The 17,567-nt window shown below is 47.4% G+C and overlaps 1 protein-coding gene across 2 annotated transcripts in view; it reads left to right on the forward strand.

The window, feature by feature from the left end:
- The window catches only part of LOC134969153 (RING finger protein B-like), a 108,417-nt gene that overhangs the window by 88,408 nt on the left and 2,442 nt on the right, over positions 1 to 17,567 (forward strand). For both annotated transcript variants that reach the window (XM_063944909.1, XM_063944908.1), the window contains exon 8: positions 3,617 to 3,708. In XM_063944909.1, coding sequence (XP_063800979.1) covers positions 3,617 to 3,708 — 92 coding nt within the window. The remainder of the gene's footprint in view (positions 1 to 3,616; positions 3,709 to 17,567) is intronic.

Genomic DNA, 17,567 nt, shown 5'->3' on the forward strand with positions numbered 1-17,567 from the left:
AAGCCCTCCCCGGCTTCTACAAAAGCCTCAGCATGACGCTGGGGCTTCTCAAGCGGACTCGGGGACGGTGGGCGGTCGTCTCAAAAATTACAGCGCGCAGTGGGCTCACTCGCAGGTAGATCCCTGGATCCTGCAGATAATATCTCAAGGGTACAGGTTGGAATTAGAGACAGATCCACCTCGCCGTTTCCTGAAGTCTGCTTTACCAACGTCCCCCTCCGAAAGGGAGACGGTTTTGGAAGCCATTCACAAGCTGTACTCTCAGCAGGTGATAGTCAAGGTACCTCTTCTACAACAAGGGAAGGGGTATTATTCCACTCTTTTTGTGGTACCGAAGCCGGATGGCTCGGTAAGGCCTATTCTAAATCTGAAGTCCTTGAACCTGTACATAAAGAAGTTCAAGTTCAAGATGGAGTCACTCAGAGCAGTGATAGCGAACCTGGAAGAGGGGGACTTTATGGTATCCTTGGACATCAAGGATGCGTATCTCCACGTTCCAATTTACCCCTCACACCAGGGGTACCTCAGGTTCGTTGTACAAAACTGTCACTATCAGTTTCAGACGCTGCCGTTCGGATTGTCCACGGCACCTCGGATCTTTACAAAGGTAATGGCCGAGATGATGATTCTTCTTCGAAGAAAAGGCATATTAATTATCCCATACTTGGACGATCTCCTAATAAGGGCGAGGTCCAGAGAACAGCTAGAGATGGGATTAGCACTGTCTCAAGAAGTGCTAAAACAGCACGGGTGGATTCTGAATATTCCAAAATCCCAGTTAATGCCGACAACTCGTCTGCTGTTCCTAGGGATGATTCTGGACACGGTTCAGAAAAAGGTTTTTCTCCCGGAGGAAAAAGCCAAGGAGTTATCCGAGCTTGTCAGGAACCTCCTAAAACCAGGAAAGGTGTCTGTACATCAAGGCACAAGAGTCCTGGGAAAAATGGTGGCTTCTTACGAAGCAATTCCATTCGGCAGATTCCACGCAAGAATTTTCCAAAGGGATCTGTTGGACAAATGGTCAGGGTCGCATCTTCAGATGCACCTACGGATAACCCTGTCTCCAAGGACAAGGGTGTCTCTTCTGTGGTGGTTGCAGAGTCCTCATCTATTGGAGGGCCGCAGATTCGGCATACAGGATTGGATCCTGGTGACCACGGACGCCAGCCTGAGAGGCTGGGGAGCAGTCACACAAGGAAGAAACTTCCAGGGAGTATGGACGAGTCTGGAAACGTCTCTTCACATAAACATTCTGGAACTAAGAGCAATATACAATGCTCTAAGCCAGGCAGAACCTCTGCTTCAGGGAAAACCGGTGTTGATCCAGTCGGACAACATCACGGCAGTCGCCCATGTGAACAGACTGGGCGGCACAAGAAGCAGGAGTGCAATGGCAGAAGCTGCAAGGATTCTTCGCTGGGCAGAGAATCATGTGATAGCACTGTCAGCAGTGTTCATCCCGGGAGTGGACAACTGGGAAGCAGACTTCCTCAGCAGACACGATCTTCACCCGGGAGAGTGGGGACTTCATCCAGAAGTCTTCCACATGCTGGTAACCCGTTGGGAAAGACCAATGGTGGACATGATGGCGTCTCGCCTCAATAAAAAACTGGACAGGTATTGCGCCAGGTCAAGAGATCCGCAGGCAATAGCTGTGGACGCGCTGGTAACGCCTTGGGTGTACCAGTCGGTGTATGTGTTTCCTCCTCTGCCTCTCATACCAAAAGTATTGAGAATTATACGGCAAAGAGGCGTAAGAACGATACTAGTGGTTCCGGATTGGCCAAGAAGGACTTGGTACCCGGAACTTCAAGAGATGATCACGGAAGATCCGTGGCCTCTACCTCTAAGGAGGGACTTGCTTCAGCAGGGTCCCTGTCTGTTTCAAGACTTACCGCGGCTGCGTTTGACGGCATGGCGGTTGAACGCCGGATCCTAAAGGAAAAAGGCATGCCGGAAGAAGTCATTCCTACTTTGATTAAAGCAAGGAAGGAAGTAACCGTGCAACATTATCACCGAATTTGGCGAAAATATGTTGCGTGGTGCGAAGATCGGAGTGCTCCGACGGAGGAATTTCAACTGGGTCGATTCCTACATTTCCTGCAATCAGGATTGTCTATGGGTCTCAAATTGGGATCTATTAAGGTTCAAATTTCGGCCCTGTCGATTTTCTTTCAAAAAGAATTGGCTTCAGTCCCTGAAGTCCAGACCTTTGTTAAGGGAGTGCTGCATATACAGCCTCCTGTGGTGCCTCCAGTGGCACCGTGGGATCTCAATGTGGTTTTGGACTTTCTAAAATCTCATTGGTTTGAACCACTAAATAAGGTGGATTTGAAATATCTCACTTGGAAAGTGACCATGCTTCTAGCCCTGGCTTCTGCCAGGAGAGTATCAGAATTGGCAGCTTTATCTTACAAAAGCCCATATCTGATTTTCCATTCGGACAGGGCAGAACTGCGGACTCGTCCGCATTTTCTCCCTAAGGTGGTGTCAGCATTTCATCTGAACCAGCCTATTGTAGTGCCTGCGGCTACAAGTGACTTGGAGGACTCCAAGTTACTGGACGTTGTCAGAGCATTAAAAATATATATTGCAAGGACAGCTGGAGTCAGAAAATCTGACTCGTTGTTTATATTGTATGCACCCAACAAGATGGGTGCTCCTGCGTCTAAGCAGACGATTGCTCGTTGGATCTGTAGCACAATCCAACTTGCACATTCTGTGGCAGGCCTGCCACAGCCTAAATCTGTAAAGGCCCACTCCACAAGGAAGGTGGGCTCATCTTGGGCGGCTGCCCGAGGGGTCTCGGCATTACAACTTTGCCGAGCAGCTACGTGGTCAGGGGAGAACACGTTTGTAAAATTTTACAAATTTGATACTCTGGCTAAGGAGGACCTGGAGTTCTCTCTTTCGGTGCTGCAGAGTCATCCGCACTCTCCCGCCCGTTTGGGAGCTTTGGTATAATCCCCATGGTCCTTTCAGGAACCCCAGCATCCACTAGGACGATAGAGAAAATAAGATTTTACTTACCGATAAATCTATTTCTCGGAGTCCGTAGTGGATGCTGGGCGCCCATCCCAAGTGCGGATTATCTGCATTAATTGTACATAGTTATTGTTAACTAATTCGGGTTATTGTTGAAGGAAGCCATCTTTCAGAGGCTCCGCTGTTATCATACTGTTAACTGGGTTTAGATCACAGGTTGTACGGTGTGATTGGTGTGGCTGGTATGAGTCTTACCCGGGATTCAAAATCCTCCCTTATTGTGTACGCTCGTCCGGGCACAGTACCTAACTGGAGTCTGGAGGAGGGTCATAGGGGGAGGAGCCAGTGCACACCACCTGATCTGAAAAAGCTTTACTTTTTGTGCCCTGTCTCCTGCGGAGCCGCTATTCCCCATGGTCCTTTCAGGAACCCCAGCATCCACTACGGACTCCGAGAAATAGATTTATCGGTAAGTAAAATCTTATTTTTTTATTTTATTTTTTATTAGAAGCCTTTCCAGGATTTTGCTCCTGTCAATGAAAATGTGGATTTTGTCTGTCTAAAAGTAGGAATTAAAGTTGCTGTATATAATATATGGACTTATGCCCTTAACCCTTTGTCTTCTCTTCAGGCACTCTGCATGCTTGTTGAACAGAGACCTCTATATATTCGGAGGATGGGACACACCTGTGTGTTACAATGACCTCTACCTACTGGATCTTGGTGAGTGCTTGGGGACTTTCTAATGCAGAAATGTGTTTAAAGGAAAAACCAGGTTGGTTTCTACATTTCACCCGTGATTATAAGGCAATGTGTTTCTCTGACAATGTGGTTGGGACAATGTTTATGGCCAGAAAGAAGATTTCAGACAGTAGATTATCAAAGGGTGAGGAAAATGTAAAATTTGTGCGAGCAATTTATTTAGTTTGCCCAGTTTCTTCTGTTTTAGATGACAAATCTGGTTTTAGTTGAGGCTTGGTTTTTATAAAAGTTCAGATCTTTGATCTTTCGAAGTATATGGCAATTTTACCGGAAAGGCAGGCCTTTTATACTGTGATGTATGTGCAGCCTCCATATATCATAGCGTTTTACAACATCCTCTTCAAATACTTGGTTTCTGTGGAGTTTACATTTCTTACATGGTAACTACCTGCTTCTCTCGCCATACATTTACCAATATTTACAGATATAAATGTTTTCGGGCAACAGATACAAGTTTTGGACAAAAGATGTTGCAAATCTCCGATATATCTGAGCGTACCCACCCAAACGAAGGGTAGCTACAAAATTCCCAAGGTCTTGGTGTACCCTGAGGATCGAGGAGAATTTTTTTTTCTATATTTAAGTTAAATCCTTTCCTTTGACTGCGTTTGTGAACACTGGGCGCTCACTATTTTATTGGTTTAGGTTTCTTTTTTTATGGTATGAAGGTAAATACTATTGGAGGACATTGTATTTCCCATCTCTTGTTTTGTACCCATGTGATCTCTCATCCTGTTGGATATGGTTAGGATAATAACTGATATACTGGAAAGCGTGGGGGGAGGGGGGGGGGGGGGTTGGTGTTTTTGACCGCTGAATGAGCCACTATACAGGATCTCAAAGTTCTAGTGTCCCCTGACATATTCAGAGAAAAGGATTTAATGTGAGTTTGAAAATAATGGGGTCGTTTTTTGGTTGTGTGGTTTTTTTTTAGTTTTTTTTTTTTATGGCTGAAACATGCACATTCACCACTAGATTCAAATTGAAATAATATAAACAAAAACTCTAATCGTGGACCAAGCATCCAAAGCAAGATTGATTTGACAGTGTTAAGATAAGCCAATATCCCTAAAATCAGAATACAGACAGCGGGATCCCAACAGATCACAGTAAGTATTTTTGCCCTATCCCCCTTCCTCCTCTGTAACTTAACCCTAAGAGCAGTACTTACCTTCGGGATCCGTTAGGTTTCTGACCGTCGGGATCCTGCTGTCTGTATTCTGACTGTTGGGATGCCATCTACCGGGGTCCTGACCACAACACTTCAAATGAAGGGCCTAATACAGACCTGATCGCAAAAGCAAAATATTTCTCTAATGGGCAAAACAATGTGCACTGCAGGTGGGGTAGATATTACATGTGCAGAGAGAGTTAGATTTGGGTGGGTTATATTGTTTCTCTTACGTCCTAGGGAATACTGGGAATCCTCTCTCAGGGTTAATGGTCCCGTTCTCCGCTGACAGGTCACTAGCTCCTGAGGGAACTATTCGCAAGCCGCATCACGGCGAGCGTACATTCCCGCAGCACGCCGCCACCCTTAACAGAGCCAGAAGATAGAGTGGTGAGTACTAAGCCGGCGTCCTGGTTAGCAGGTCATTATGGCGGCATGAGGGTACGGAGACGCACGGCTTCTAAACGGGGCAGACTGCGTCTCCCACTGTGTAAGGACTAAGGACACAGACCGGCAATAAAGCCATAAAAGGAGTCTGTCTCCATTTTATGCCCTTAGACACAGACAACCAGTATAAAACAGAGTGGGAAGACCGCTTGCCATTGAAGGGGCTTCACCGAGCAGATCCAGCGGTTCACCAGCGTCATTTTCCCTCTGCAGCTGACAGACGCTGACTGACAGGGATGCGCAGCTCCTCCGGAGAGACTCCAGATTACCTCAGCGGTACCAGGGGTAATAGCAGGTGAGGAGCGATTATCAGTGTACTAAATCCCAAATCTAGGTACTTATTCTGCGACCCGGCTAAGCTTGGCATTAGTGTTAAGGGCACCGTGTGCTGGTTCCATACTCCCTCTGTCTCCCCCTGGATGGGCTCTTTGTGCGTTATTTGTGCTTTTATCCTTTTCCTGTGTGTGTGCTGTCACTGCTACAGTATGTCAGGCAAAGAGTGTATTTCATGTAAGGCACAGTGTTCCTCTTCCCCAGGGGGCTCACTAGTGTGTACTCAAAGTAGTGTCCCTTCCCAGGCTAGTGGGGCAGAACCAGCATGGCTGGACTCCATTAGGGGAATGATTTCCACAATCTCTACTAAGTTATCTTGGAATGAGAAAGAGACGCAATACTTAAGACAATCTATGACTGAGTTTATGAAAAGAGACTCCGTACCCAAACCAATGTCTCAGTCCCCTGCCATTTGTCCGCAAAAACACACTTTGGCCCATATCCTGCAGTCTGACTCTGGTGATGAGGGGTCAGAAATGGTGGTGGGGAGGGTACTCTGTCGCAGGGAATAGAAGCTATCAGAGAAGTTCTAAATATCCCTGATAAGGTGACAGAGGAGAGTGGGGAATCTTATTTTAATATAAAAAAAAGAAATCCTAAGCCACTTTTCCTGTGTCAAAGGAACGCAATACCCTGTTTGAAGAACCGTGGGTTAGTCCTGATAGGAAATTTTAAATCTCTAAACGGTTGTTAACATCCTTTCCTTTTTCTCCTGAGGATAGGAAAAAATGGGAAAATCCACCGCTAGTGGATGCATCAGTATCCAGGCTGTCACGAAAAATTGTATTGCCTGTCCCAGGTACAGCCTCCCTAAAAGATGCGGCAGACCGCAAAATTGAGACACCGTTCAAATCCTTGTATACAGCTGCTGGGGTTGCTCAGAGACCCACTATAGCATGTGGGTATATTACAAGAGCCATTGCCAAATGGTCGGGTAACCTGATTGAAGGGTTAGACACCTTTCCTCAGGAGGAGGTTATCTTGTTCCTACAGCATATACAGGACTCTGCAAATTTTATGGTGGAAGCCATGAAAGAAATAGGCTTGCTTAATGCACGCACTACGGCGGTGGCAGTGTCTGCATGCAGGGGTCTATGGCTACGCCAGTGGCCTGCGGATGCAGACTCTAGGAAAGGCGTCGAAAGCCTCCCTTTCACAAGCGAGGCCTTTTTTGGAGATGAATTAGACAAATGGATCTCCAAAGCTACTGCGGGTAAGTCTACATACCTTCCTTCTGCAGCACCCCCAGCTAGGAAGGCCTACTCAGGTCCCAATTTACAGTCCTTTCGGGGACGGCCAAGTTTAGGGCAGACCCAGAGGTTCTTCTACAGCCAGCAGAGGTGCTAGAGGTAAACCACGCAAACCAGCAACTGCTGGTTCACAGGAACAGGGCTCAAGCTCTGCTTCCTCAAAACCTTCAGCATGACTGTGAACCGAGATGCCTGGAAGACTGGCAGCTGGGAGCCAGGCTAAAATTCTTCAGTCACATCTGGACAAGTTCGTGCCAGGATCCCTGGGTCATAGATCTTATTTCCCAGGGCTACAGACTGGAGTTCCAGGAGCTCCCACCTCACAGATTCTTCAAATCAGGCTTACCAGTTTCACAGGACGCCATTCAAAAACTGGTACAGACTCCGGTCATTGTTCCAGTTCTACCTCATCTGTAAAACAAGGGGTACTATTCCAACTTGTTTGTAGTATCGAAACCGGATGGTTCGGTAAGACCGATTCTGAACCTTAAGTCATTAAACCCGTACTTACGAGTGTTCAAATTCAAGATGGAGTGTCTGAGAGAGGTGATCTCAAGTCTGGAGGATGGGGAATTCCTAGTGTCTCTGGATATCAAGGATGCGTACCTTCACATTCCAATCTTGCCGCTTCATCGGGCTTATCTACGGTTTGCACTGCAGGACTGTCGCTACCACTGCCATTTGGTCTCTCCACAACACCGAGGGTGTTCACCAAAGTGATGGCAGAGATGATGTTTCTACTCCGCAAACAGGGAATGAACATAATTCCGTACCTGGACGATCTTCCAGTGAGAGGTTGTTGGACAGCGTTGGCCTTTCAACCAGACTACTCCTGGGTCATGTGTGGATTTTGAACCTACCAAAATCTCACCTAGAACCAACACAGAAGCCCCCTTTCCTGGGAATGATACTGGACTCAGAGTCTCAGAAGGTGTTCCTTCCCTTGGAAAAGGCAATGGTAATCCAGTCGATGGTTTGGGCTGTCCTGAAGCCAACCCAGAACTCTTTGCATCTGTGCATTCACCTTCTGCGGAAAAAGGTGGCCTCTTACGAGGCGCTTCAGTACGGAAAGTTTCATGCGAGGCCCTTCCAGCTAGATCTGTTCTTCACATGAACCAGAGGATACGTCTCTCCCCAAAAGCCAGGATCTCCCTCCTGTGGTGGCTACAGACTTATCACCTAGTCGAGGGTCGGAGGTTTGGGATTCAGAATTGGATTCTGCTAACCACAGACGCAAGCCTCAGAGGTTGGGGTGCAGTCACCCAAGGGGTGCAGTTTCAGGGAAGATGGTCAAGTCTGTAAGTCGTCCTTCCAATAAACATTCTGGAACTCAGGGCTATATACAGTGCCCTTCTGCAGACCTAATCTCTTCTTCAGAATCAGGCTATTCAGGTCCAGTCGGGCAATGCGACGGCAGTGACGCACATAAACTGACAGGGCGAAATGAAAAGTAGAGCCGCAATGTCAGAGGTGTCCAGAATTCTCCTCTGGGTGGAAAAACACGTCATGGTGTTGTCAGCGGTCTTCATTACGGGAGTAGACAACTGGGAAGCAGACTTCCTCAGCAGACATGACCTGCATCGGGGGAGTGTGGCCTTCACTCGGAGGTGTTCCGGTGGTTGACACATCGGTGGGGATATCCACAAATCGACATGATCGCCACTCAACAAGAAGCTCAAGCGGTATTGTTCCAGGTCAAGGGACCCACAAGCAGTGGCGGTAGACGCTTTGACAACTCTGTGGGTCTACCAGCTGTTGTACATGTTTCCTCCTCTTCCTCTTATCCCAAGAATTCTAAAGAGAATAAAAAGGGAAAAGGTTCAAGCAATCCTCATTGCTCCGGACTGGTCACGAAGGGCCTGGTATGCAGATATTCTCGAGATGCTACTTGAATATACGTGGCCTCTACCTCTTCGCGAGGATCTTCTGCAACAGGGCCCATTCGTCTATCAAGACTTACCGCGGCAACGTTTAACGGCATGGAAGTTGAATGGCTAATGCTAGCCAGGAGAGGGATTCCTGACAAGGCCATGCCGACTATGATCCAAGCCAGGAAGGGGGTAACGTCTAAACGTATTTGGAAGAAATGTCTCTTGGTGTGAGAGCAGACAATATTCTGCGGTGGAATTTCATCTGGGATGTTTCCTGCTTTTTTTTGCGGTTAGGAGTGGATGTGGGCCTACGTCTAGGCTCCATAAAAGTCCAGATTTCAGCCTTGTCTATTTTCTTTCAGAAACGATTGTCTTCTCACCCTGAGGTCCAGACGTTCTTGAAAGGTGTTCTGCACAACCTCCTTTTGTGCCTCCCACGGCACCTTGGGATCTCTATTTGGTGCTGCAGTTCCTCCAATTGGACTGGTTTAAACCGTTACAGGAGGTTGACATAAAGTACCTTGCATCGAAGAGCGTCACACTGTTGACCTTGGCTTCAGCAAAACGTGTCGGAGCTAGGGGCGTTGTCTCACAAGAGCCCCTACCTAATTTTTCCATGAGGACAGAGCTTAACTCAGAACTCGTCAGCAATTTCTTCCTAAGGTGGTGTCTGCGTTTCACATCAACCAACCTATTGTGGTTCCGGTTGTTACGGACACCTCTGCTACTTCAAAGTCTTTGGACGTTGTGAGGGCTTTGAAAGGTGTATGTAAAGAGGACAGCTCGTCACAGGAAATTGTACTCGCTGTTCGTTCTCTATGATCCCAATAAAATTGGGTGTCCTGCTTCAAAGCAGTCAATTGCACGCTGGATCAGGCTCACTATCCAGCATCGACAATTGTTTTTATAGATCAGTGCGCTTATCCAACAATCGGAATTGCCCTCTAGGGGTCTGAAATTAGCAATTTAGAAATTCTTTCTTAAAAAGTCAATGTCCACAGTAAAATGGTAGGATCATCTAAATCCTATAGGCACACTCCAGACTTCCTGGCGGCAGCTCAGTTCCTCAGAAAATGACCCGGGTATGTTCAGTCATTGGAAATTCTATAGTATTGGGAAAGAAGAACAAGCGCCATATGGTGCAGTATTTTTAAATAATGTGTTGCATATATAATAAATGAAAAGGTCCGTACCAGATAACCACTTGTCATTACAGGTTGAGTATCCCATATCCAAATATTCCGAAATACGGAATATTCCGAAATACGGACTTTTTTGAATGAGACTGAGGTAGTGAAACCTTTGTTTTTTGATGGCTCAATGTACACAAACTTTTTTTAATACACAAAGTTATTAAAAATATTGTATTAAATGACCTTCAGGCTGTGTGTATAAGGTGTATATGAAACATAAATGAATTGTGTGAATGTACACACACTTTGTTTAATGCACAAAGTTATAAAAAATATTCTCTAAAATGACCATCAGGCTGTGTGTATAAGGTGTATATGAAACATAAATGCATTCTGTGCTTAGATTTAGGTCCCATCACCATGATATCTCATTATAGTATGCAATTATTCCAAAATACGGAAAAATCCGATATCCAAAATACGTCTGGTCCCAAGCATTTTGGATAAGGGATACTCAACCTGTATTGTATTCCAGTCTTCATGTGAATAGGTTGCTGATTTACAGTTTGCTTTTTGGGCTCTACATAAGTGTACGCCAGTGTCTGCCAATTTATGTTGAATTCCTCATTGCTCCAAGCTACTGTACCATCCGTTGTCTGCCATCAAGCCTGGTGCATCTCGGTGGAATATACCTACTGAATCAGGATTTGCTATATCACAATACAAGGTGATATTTGGTGGAAAACTCCTACTGGATAAAGGAGTGATAGGCACGAACACAAGTGGTTATCTGGTACGGACCTTTTCATTTATTATATATGCAACACATTATTTAAAAATACTGCACCATATGGCGCTTGTTCTTCTTTCCCATCACTATCCAGCATGTTTATTCCACGGCAGGCTTGCCGGTTCCAAAATCTGTACAGGCCCACTCTACTAGGTCGGGTTCTTCTTGGGCGGCTGCCCGGGGTGTGTCTGCTTTTACAGCTTTGCCGAGCAGCTACTTGATCAGGTTTGAACACGTTTGCTAAGTTTTACAAGTTCAATACTTTGGCTTCTGAGGACCTCCAGTATTGTCAATCAGTTCTGCAGGAGCCTCGGCACTCTCCCACCCGGTTTTGGGAGCTTTGGTACTTCCCCATGGTACTAAATGGATTCCCAGTATCCCCTAGGTCATAAGAGAAAATAGGATTTTTATTACCTACCGGTAAATCCTTTTCTCGTAGTCCGTAACGGATACTGGGCGCCTGGTGCTTCCGTTCTTCTTGCACTGTTGCTTGCTTAAGTATTCTGGTTTGTTCAGCTGTTGCTGTTCATGTTTCAAGTTTGGTTAGCATGGCTTTCCTCTTGTTTTGTGTGTGCTGGTTTGTAATCTCACCACTTTCCTTATCTATCCTTCTCTCCAAAGTATGTCCGTCTCCTAGGGCACAATTTCCTAGACTGGTGGGAGGAGCCAGCGCACACTATCAATTTCTTAAAGTGCCCATGGCTCCTAGTGGACACGTCTATACCCCATGGTACCAAATGGATTCCCAATAATCCCCTAGGATATAAGAGAAACAATATAACCCACCCAAATCTAACTCTGCACATGTTATATCTGCCCCACCTGCAGTGCACATGGTTTTGCCCATTAGAGAGAGATTTTACTTTGTCAGATTTACCAGTAGGTAATTAAAATCCTATTTTCTCTTACGTCCTAGAGGATGCTGGGGACTCCGTAAGGACCATGGGGTATAGACTGCTCCGCAGGAGACATGGGCACTGTAAAGACTTTAGAATGGGTGTGCACTGGCTCCTCCCTCTATGCCCCTCCTCCAGACCTCAGTTAATCCTGTGCCCAGTGGAGACTGGATGCACTGCATTGGAGCTCTCCTGAGTTTCTCTGAAAAGACTTATGTTAGGTTTTTTATTTTCAGGGAGCACTGCTGGCAACAGGCTCCCTGCATCGTGGGACTGAGGGGAGAGAAGCAGACCTACTTAAATGATAGGTTCTGCTTCTTAGGCTACTGGACACCATTAGCTCCAGAGGGTCTGAACGCAGGTTTCATCCTCGCCGTTCGTCCCGGAGCCGCGCCGCCGTCGTCCTCACAGAGCCGGAAGATAGAAGCCAGGTGAGTATAAGAAGAAAGAAGACTTCAAAGGCGGCAGAGGACTTCAGATCTTCACTGAGGTGTAATGCGCAGCAGTAATGCTGCGCGCCATTGCTCCCACATACACACACAGGCACAGCATGGGTGCAGGGCGCAGGGGGGGGGGGGGGGCGCCCTGGGCAGCAATAAACACCTCGGTTTAATCTGGCAGCAAGTTTAGATACTGCAGGGGCAGTATGTTCTAAAACCCACGCCAGTATAAAGATGTGAGCGGGACCGAAGCCCGCCATCGAGGGGGCGGGGCTTGATCCTCCAGCACTAACCAGCGCCATTTTCTCCACAGCATGCTGCAGAGAATCTGCTTCCGGACTCTCCCCTGCTGCACGCAATAACAGGGGGCAAAAATGGGGGGGGGGCACATTATTTGGTGCAAATATTATGTTATAAGCGCTATTTAGACTGGGACTTTTGTTTTCAGTATATTGTGGCGCTGGGTGTGTGCTGGCATACTCTGTCTCTCCAAAGGGCCTTATTGTGGGTCAGTCCCCATATTTCAGTTATCCCAGTGTGTGTGTGGGTGTCAGTACGTGTGTGTCGACATGTCTGAGGCGGAAGACTTGTTTAGGGAGGATGCAGAGCAGATGGTGATCGTGTCTCCGTCGGCACAGCCGACACCGGATTGGGTGGACATGTGGAATGTTTTAAATGCTAATGTGAATTTATTACATAAGAGATTGGACGCAGCAGTGTCCAGGGATAGAGCAGGGAGTCAATCCATGGCTTTGACTGTGCCATAAGACCCATCAGGGTCACATAAACGTCCCCTTTCCCAGATAGCAGACACTGATTTCGACTCCAGTGTTGACTATGATAATGCACGGTTGCACCCAAGAGTGGCCAAGAGTATTCAATGTATGATTATTGCAATAAAAGATGTTTTGCATATCACGGAGGACCCCTCTGTCCCAGACACGAGGGTCTGCATGTTTATGGAAAAGAAACCTGAGGTAATGTTTCCCCCATCTCATGAGCTGAACGCTTTATTTGAAAAGGTTTGGGAAACTCCTGACAAGAAACTGCAGGTTCCCAAGTGAATTATTATAGCGTATCCTTTTCCCGCGACGGACAGGTTACGGTGGAAATCCTCGCCCACGGTGGACAAGACCTTGACGCGCTTGTCCAAGAAGGTTGCATTACCGTCCCCGGATGCGGCAACCCTCAAGGATCCTGCGGTTCGCAGACGGGCAACTACCTTAAAATCAATTTATGCGACTACGGGTGCCCTGCTCAGACCGGCAGGAGCTTCGGCATGGGTGGGTTCCGCTATTGCAGCGGGGGCAGATAACTTGTCATCTGACATAGACACACTAGATAAAGATAGTATTTTGTTGACCTTGGGTCACATTGAGGACACAGCCTTATATATGAGAGAGGCTGCGAGAGATATTGGGCTGTGGGGTTCAAAAGCCAATGCCATGGCAGTTTTTGCTAGAAAAGGTCCCTGTGGACCAGTCAATGGACAGGTGATGCTGATTCAAAGAGATATATGGAGGCTTTGCCTTACAAAGGTGAGGTGTTATTTGGGGACGGCCTCGCGGATCTGGTTTCCACGGCTACCGTGGGTAAGTTCTTTTTTGCCTTAAGTTCCCCCACTGCAAAAGAAAACCCCTCAATACCAGATGCAGTCCTTTCGGGCGCATAAGTTCAAAAAGGGTCGGAGCTCTTCCTTCCTCGCCAGAGGTAGAGGGAAAAGAACTCCAGCTACGGCTAGTTCCGCCAGAGGTAGAGGGAAAAGAACTCCAGCTATGGCTAGTTCCCAGGAACAAAAGTCCTCCCCGGCCTCTACAAAATCCACCACATGACGCTGGGGCTCCGCTGCGGGAGTCCGCACCGGTGGGGGCATGTCTTCGGCTCTTCAGCCAAGTCTGGGTTCAGTTGGACTTGGATCCTTGGGTGGTCTATATAGTATCCCAAGGCTACAAACTGGAGTTCGAAGTTGTGCCTCCACGCCGATTTTTGAAATTGGCCTGGCCAACCTTCCCCCCCAGAGAGGGAAATAGTTTCAGCTGCCATACAAAAGCTGTGTCAACAGCAGGTGATTATCAAGGTTCCCCTAGTGCAACAGGGAAAAGGGTTTTATTCAACCCTATTTGTGGTTCCGAAGCCGGATGGTTCGGTCAGACCAATTCTGGATCTAAAATCCCTGGACCTATATTGGAAAAGGTTCAAATTCAAGATGGAATCTCTCCGGGCAGTGATCTCCAGCCTGGAAGGGGGGGATTTTATGGTGTCACTGGACATAAAGGATACATACCTTCATGTCCCCATATATCCGTCTCATCAGGCGTACCTGAGATTTGCTGTACAGGATTGTCATTAGCAGTTTCAGACGTGCCGTTTGGGCTTTCCGCGGCCCCGAGAAATTTCACCAAGGTTATGGCGGAAATGATGGTGCTTCTGAGCAAGCAAGGAGTCACAATTATCCCATACTTGGACGATCACCTGATAAAGGCAAGATCAAGAGATCAGTTGTTAAAAAGCGTGGCTCTCTCCCTGAGAGTAATACAACAACACGGCTGGATTCTAAATCTACCAAAGTCGCAGTTTGTTCCGACAACTCTGCTGTCATTTTTGGGCATGGTTCTGGACATGGAAAAAAAGTGTTTTTCTCCCAGTGGAAAAAGCCCAGGAGCTCCAGAACATGGTCAAGGACCTGCTAAAACCAAAAAGAGTGTCCGTTCATCAATGCACTCGAGCATTGGGAAAGATGGTGGCGGCCTACGAGGCCGTTCCGTTCCGCAGGTTCCATGCGAGAACTTTTCAGTGGGACCTTCTGGACAAGTGGTCAGGGTCCCATCTACAAATGCATCGGAGGATAAGCCTGTCCCCCAGGGCCAGGGTATCTCTCTTGTGGTGGCTCCAGATCAATGTGCTGGAGTTAAGGGCCATATACAAAGGCCTACTACTATCGGGGAATCTTCTTCGCAACCTACCCGTTCTGATTCAGTTAGACAACGTCACAGCCGTGGCGCATGTAAACCGCAAGGGCGGGACAAGGTGCAGAGCAGCAATGCCAGAAACCACCAGGATTCTTCGCTGGGCGGAAAATCATGTAAGTGCTCTGTCAGCAGTCTTCTTTCCGTGAGTAGTCAACTGGGAAGCAGACCTCCTCAGCAGACACTATCTCCATCCAGGAGAGTGGGGGCTTCATCAAGAGGTATTTGCAGAGGCAACAAGTCGTTGGGGACTTCCTCAAATAGACATGATGGCGTCACGCCTCAACAAGAAGCTTCGGAAGTATTGTTTCAGGTCGAGAGACCCTCAGGCAGTGGCGGTGGACGCCATAGTGACACCGTTGGTGTTTCAGTCGGTCTACGTGTTTCACCCACTTCCACTCATCTCAAAAATATTGAGAATGATGAGAAAAACAAGAGTGCAGACAATTCTCATTGTCCCAGTTTGGCCTCGAAGGGCCTGGTATTCAGATCTTCAGGAAATGCTCAGAAGATCCGTGGCCTCTTCCTCCCAGGGAGGACCTGTTGCAACAGGGGCCCTGTGTGTTCCAAGACTTACCGTGGTTGCGTTTGACGGCATGACGGTTGAACACCAAATCCTAGCTAGGAAAGGTATTCCGGGGGAAGTCATCCCTACTCTGATCAAGGCTAGGAAGGAAGTAACGGCGAAGCATTATCACCGTTTCTGGGGAAAATATGTATATTGGTGTGAAGCCAAGAATGCTCCTACGGAGGATTTTCAGCTGGGTCGTTTTCTCCACTTCCTGCATACAGGAGTGGATATGGGCCTCAAGTTAGGCTACATCAAGGTGCAGATTTCGGCCTTATCTATTTTCTTTCAGAATGAATTGTCTTCTCTCCCAGAAGTCCAGACTTTTGTAAAGGGAGTGCTGCACATCCAGCCACCTTTTGTGCCCCAGTGGGACCTTAACGTGGTGTTACAGTTCCTTAAATCACACTGGTTTGAACCTCTTCAAACGGTTGACTTAAATTTTCTCACTTGGAAAGTAGTCATGTTGTTGACCTTGGCATCTGCAAGGCAGGTGTCCGAATTGGCGGCTTTGTCTCACAAGAGCCCCTATCTGATTTTCCATGTGGATCGGGCGGAGTTAAGAACTCGCCCTCAGTTTCTACCTTAGGTGGTTTCGTCGTTTCATATGAACCAACCTATTGTGGTGCCTGTGGCTACGGGTGACTTGGAGGATTCCAGGTCCCTTGAGGTAGTCAGGGCCTTAGAAATTTATGTAGCCAGGATGGCTGGAGTTAGGAAAACAGAGGCACTGTTTGTCCTGTAGGCAGCCAACGAGGTTGGCGCTCCTGCTTCAAGGCAGACTATTGCTCGCTGGATCTGTAATACGATTCAGCAGGCTCATGCTACGGCTGGATTGCCGTTACCGAATTAAAAAAAAGGCCCATTCCACTAGGAAGGTGGGCTCTAGGTGTCTCGGCAGTACAGCTTTGCTGAGCAGCTACTTGGTCGGGTTCAAACACTTGTGCAAAATTCTACAAGTTTGATACCCTGGCTGATGAGGACCTCCTGTTTGCTCAATCGGTGCTGCAGAGTCATCCGCACTCTCCCGCCTGGTTTGGAGCTTTGGTATAATCCCCATGGTCCTTACGGAGTCCCCAGCATCCTCTAGGATGTAAGAGAAAATAAGATTTTAAACCTACCGGTAAATCTTTTTCTCCTAGTCCGTAGAGGATGCTGGGCGCCCGTCCCTAGTTGTTGCTGACATAAGGGTTATGTTACAGTTGAGATCAGTCTTTGGCTGATGCTGTTTGGTTCATACTGTTAACTGGTTTGGTTCATTCCATGTTGTACTGTATGTATGGTGTGGGCTGGTATTAATCTTGCCCTTAGATTAACAAAAATCCTTTCCTCGTACTGTCAGTCTCCTCTGGGCACAGTCCTAACTGAGGTCTGGAGGAGGGGCATAGAGGGAGGAGCCAGTGCACACCCATTCTAAAGTCTTTACAGTGCCCATGTCTCCTGCGGAGCCGTCTATACCCCATGGTCCTTACGGAGTCCCCAGCATCCTCTACGGACTAGGAGAAAAAGATTTACCGGTAGGTTTAAAATCTTATTTTCTGTGCAGGTTAAATACTAGCTGCGTTATTTTTACACTACAATTTAGAACACACACCAGACCCAAATCTAACGCCCCATACACACTGGGCGATTTTTGCCTATTTTCTAAGCGATCGGTCTAGATTGCTTAGAAATGAAGCACTTATCGCTATATGTGTACACCCCATTGCGATGGCAATGCGGGGTCCCGTGCGTCGCCATTGCCAGCTCAGATCTTTAGCACATGTAGTCTAGTTAGATCAACTAGCATGTGCATTAAAACCACTGGTTAGCACAGATCGCTCAGCACACAGGGCAAGTCACCCCGTGTGTATGGGGCATTACTCACTGCACATGTTATATCTGCCCCACCTGAAGTGCATATGGTTTTTTTCCATTAGAGAGAAAGTTTACTCTTGCGATCAGGTCTGAATTAG

Source organism: Pseudophryne corroboree, chromosome 11 (genome assembly GCF_028390025.1).
Source record: "Pseudophryne corroboree isolate aPseCor3 chromosome 11, aPseCor3.hap2, whole genome shotgun sequence".
NCBI lineage: Eukaryota > Metazoa > Chordata > Amphibia > Anura > Myobatrachidae > Pseudophryne > Pseudophryne corroboree.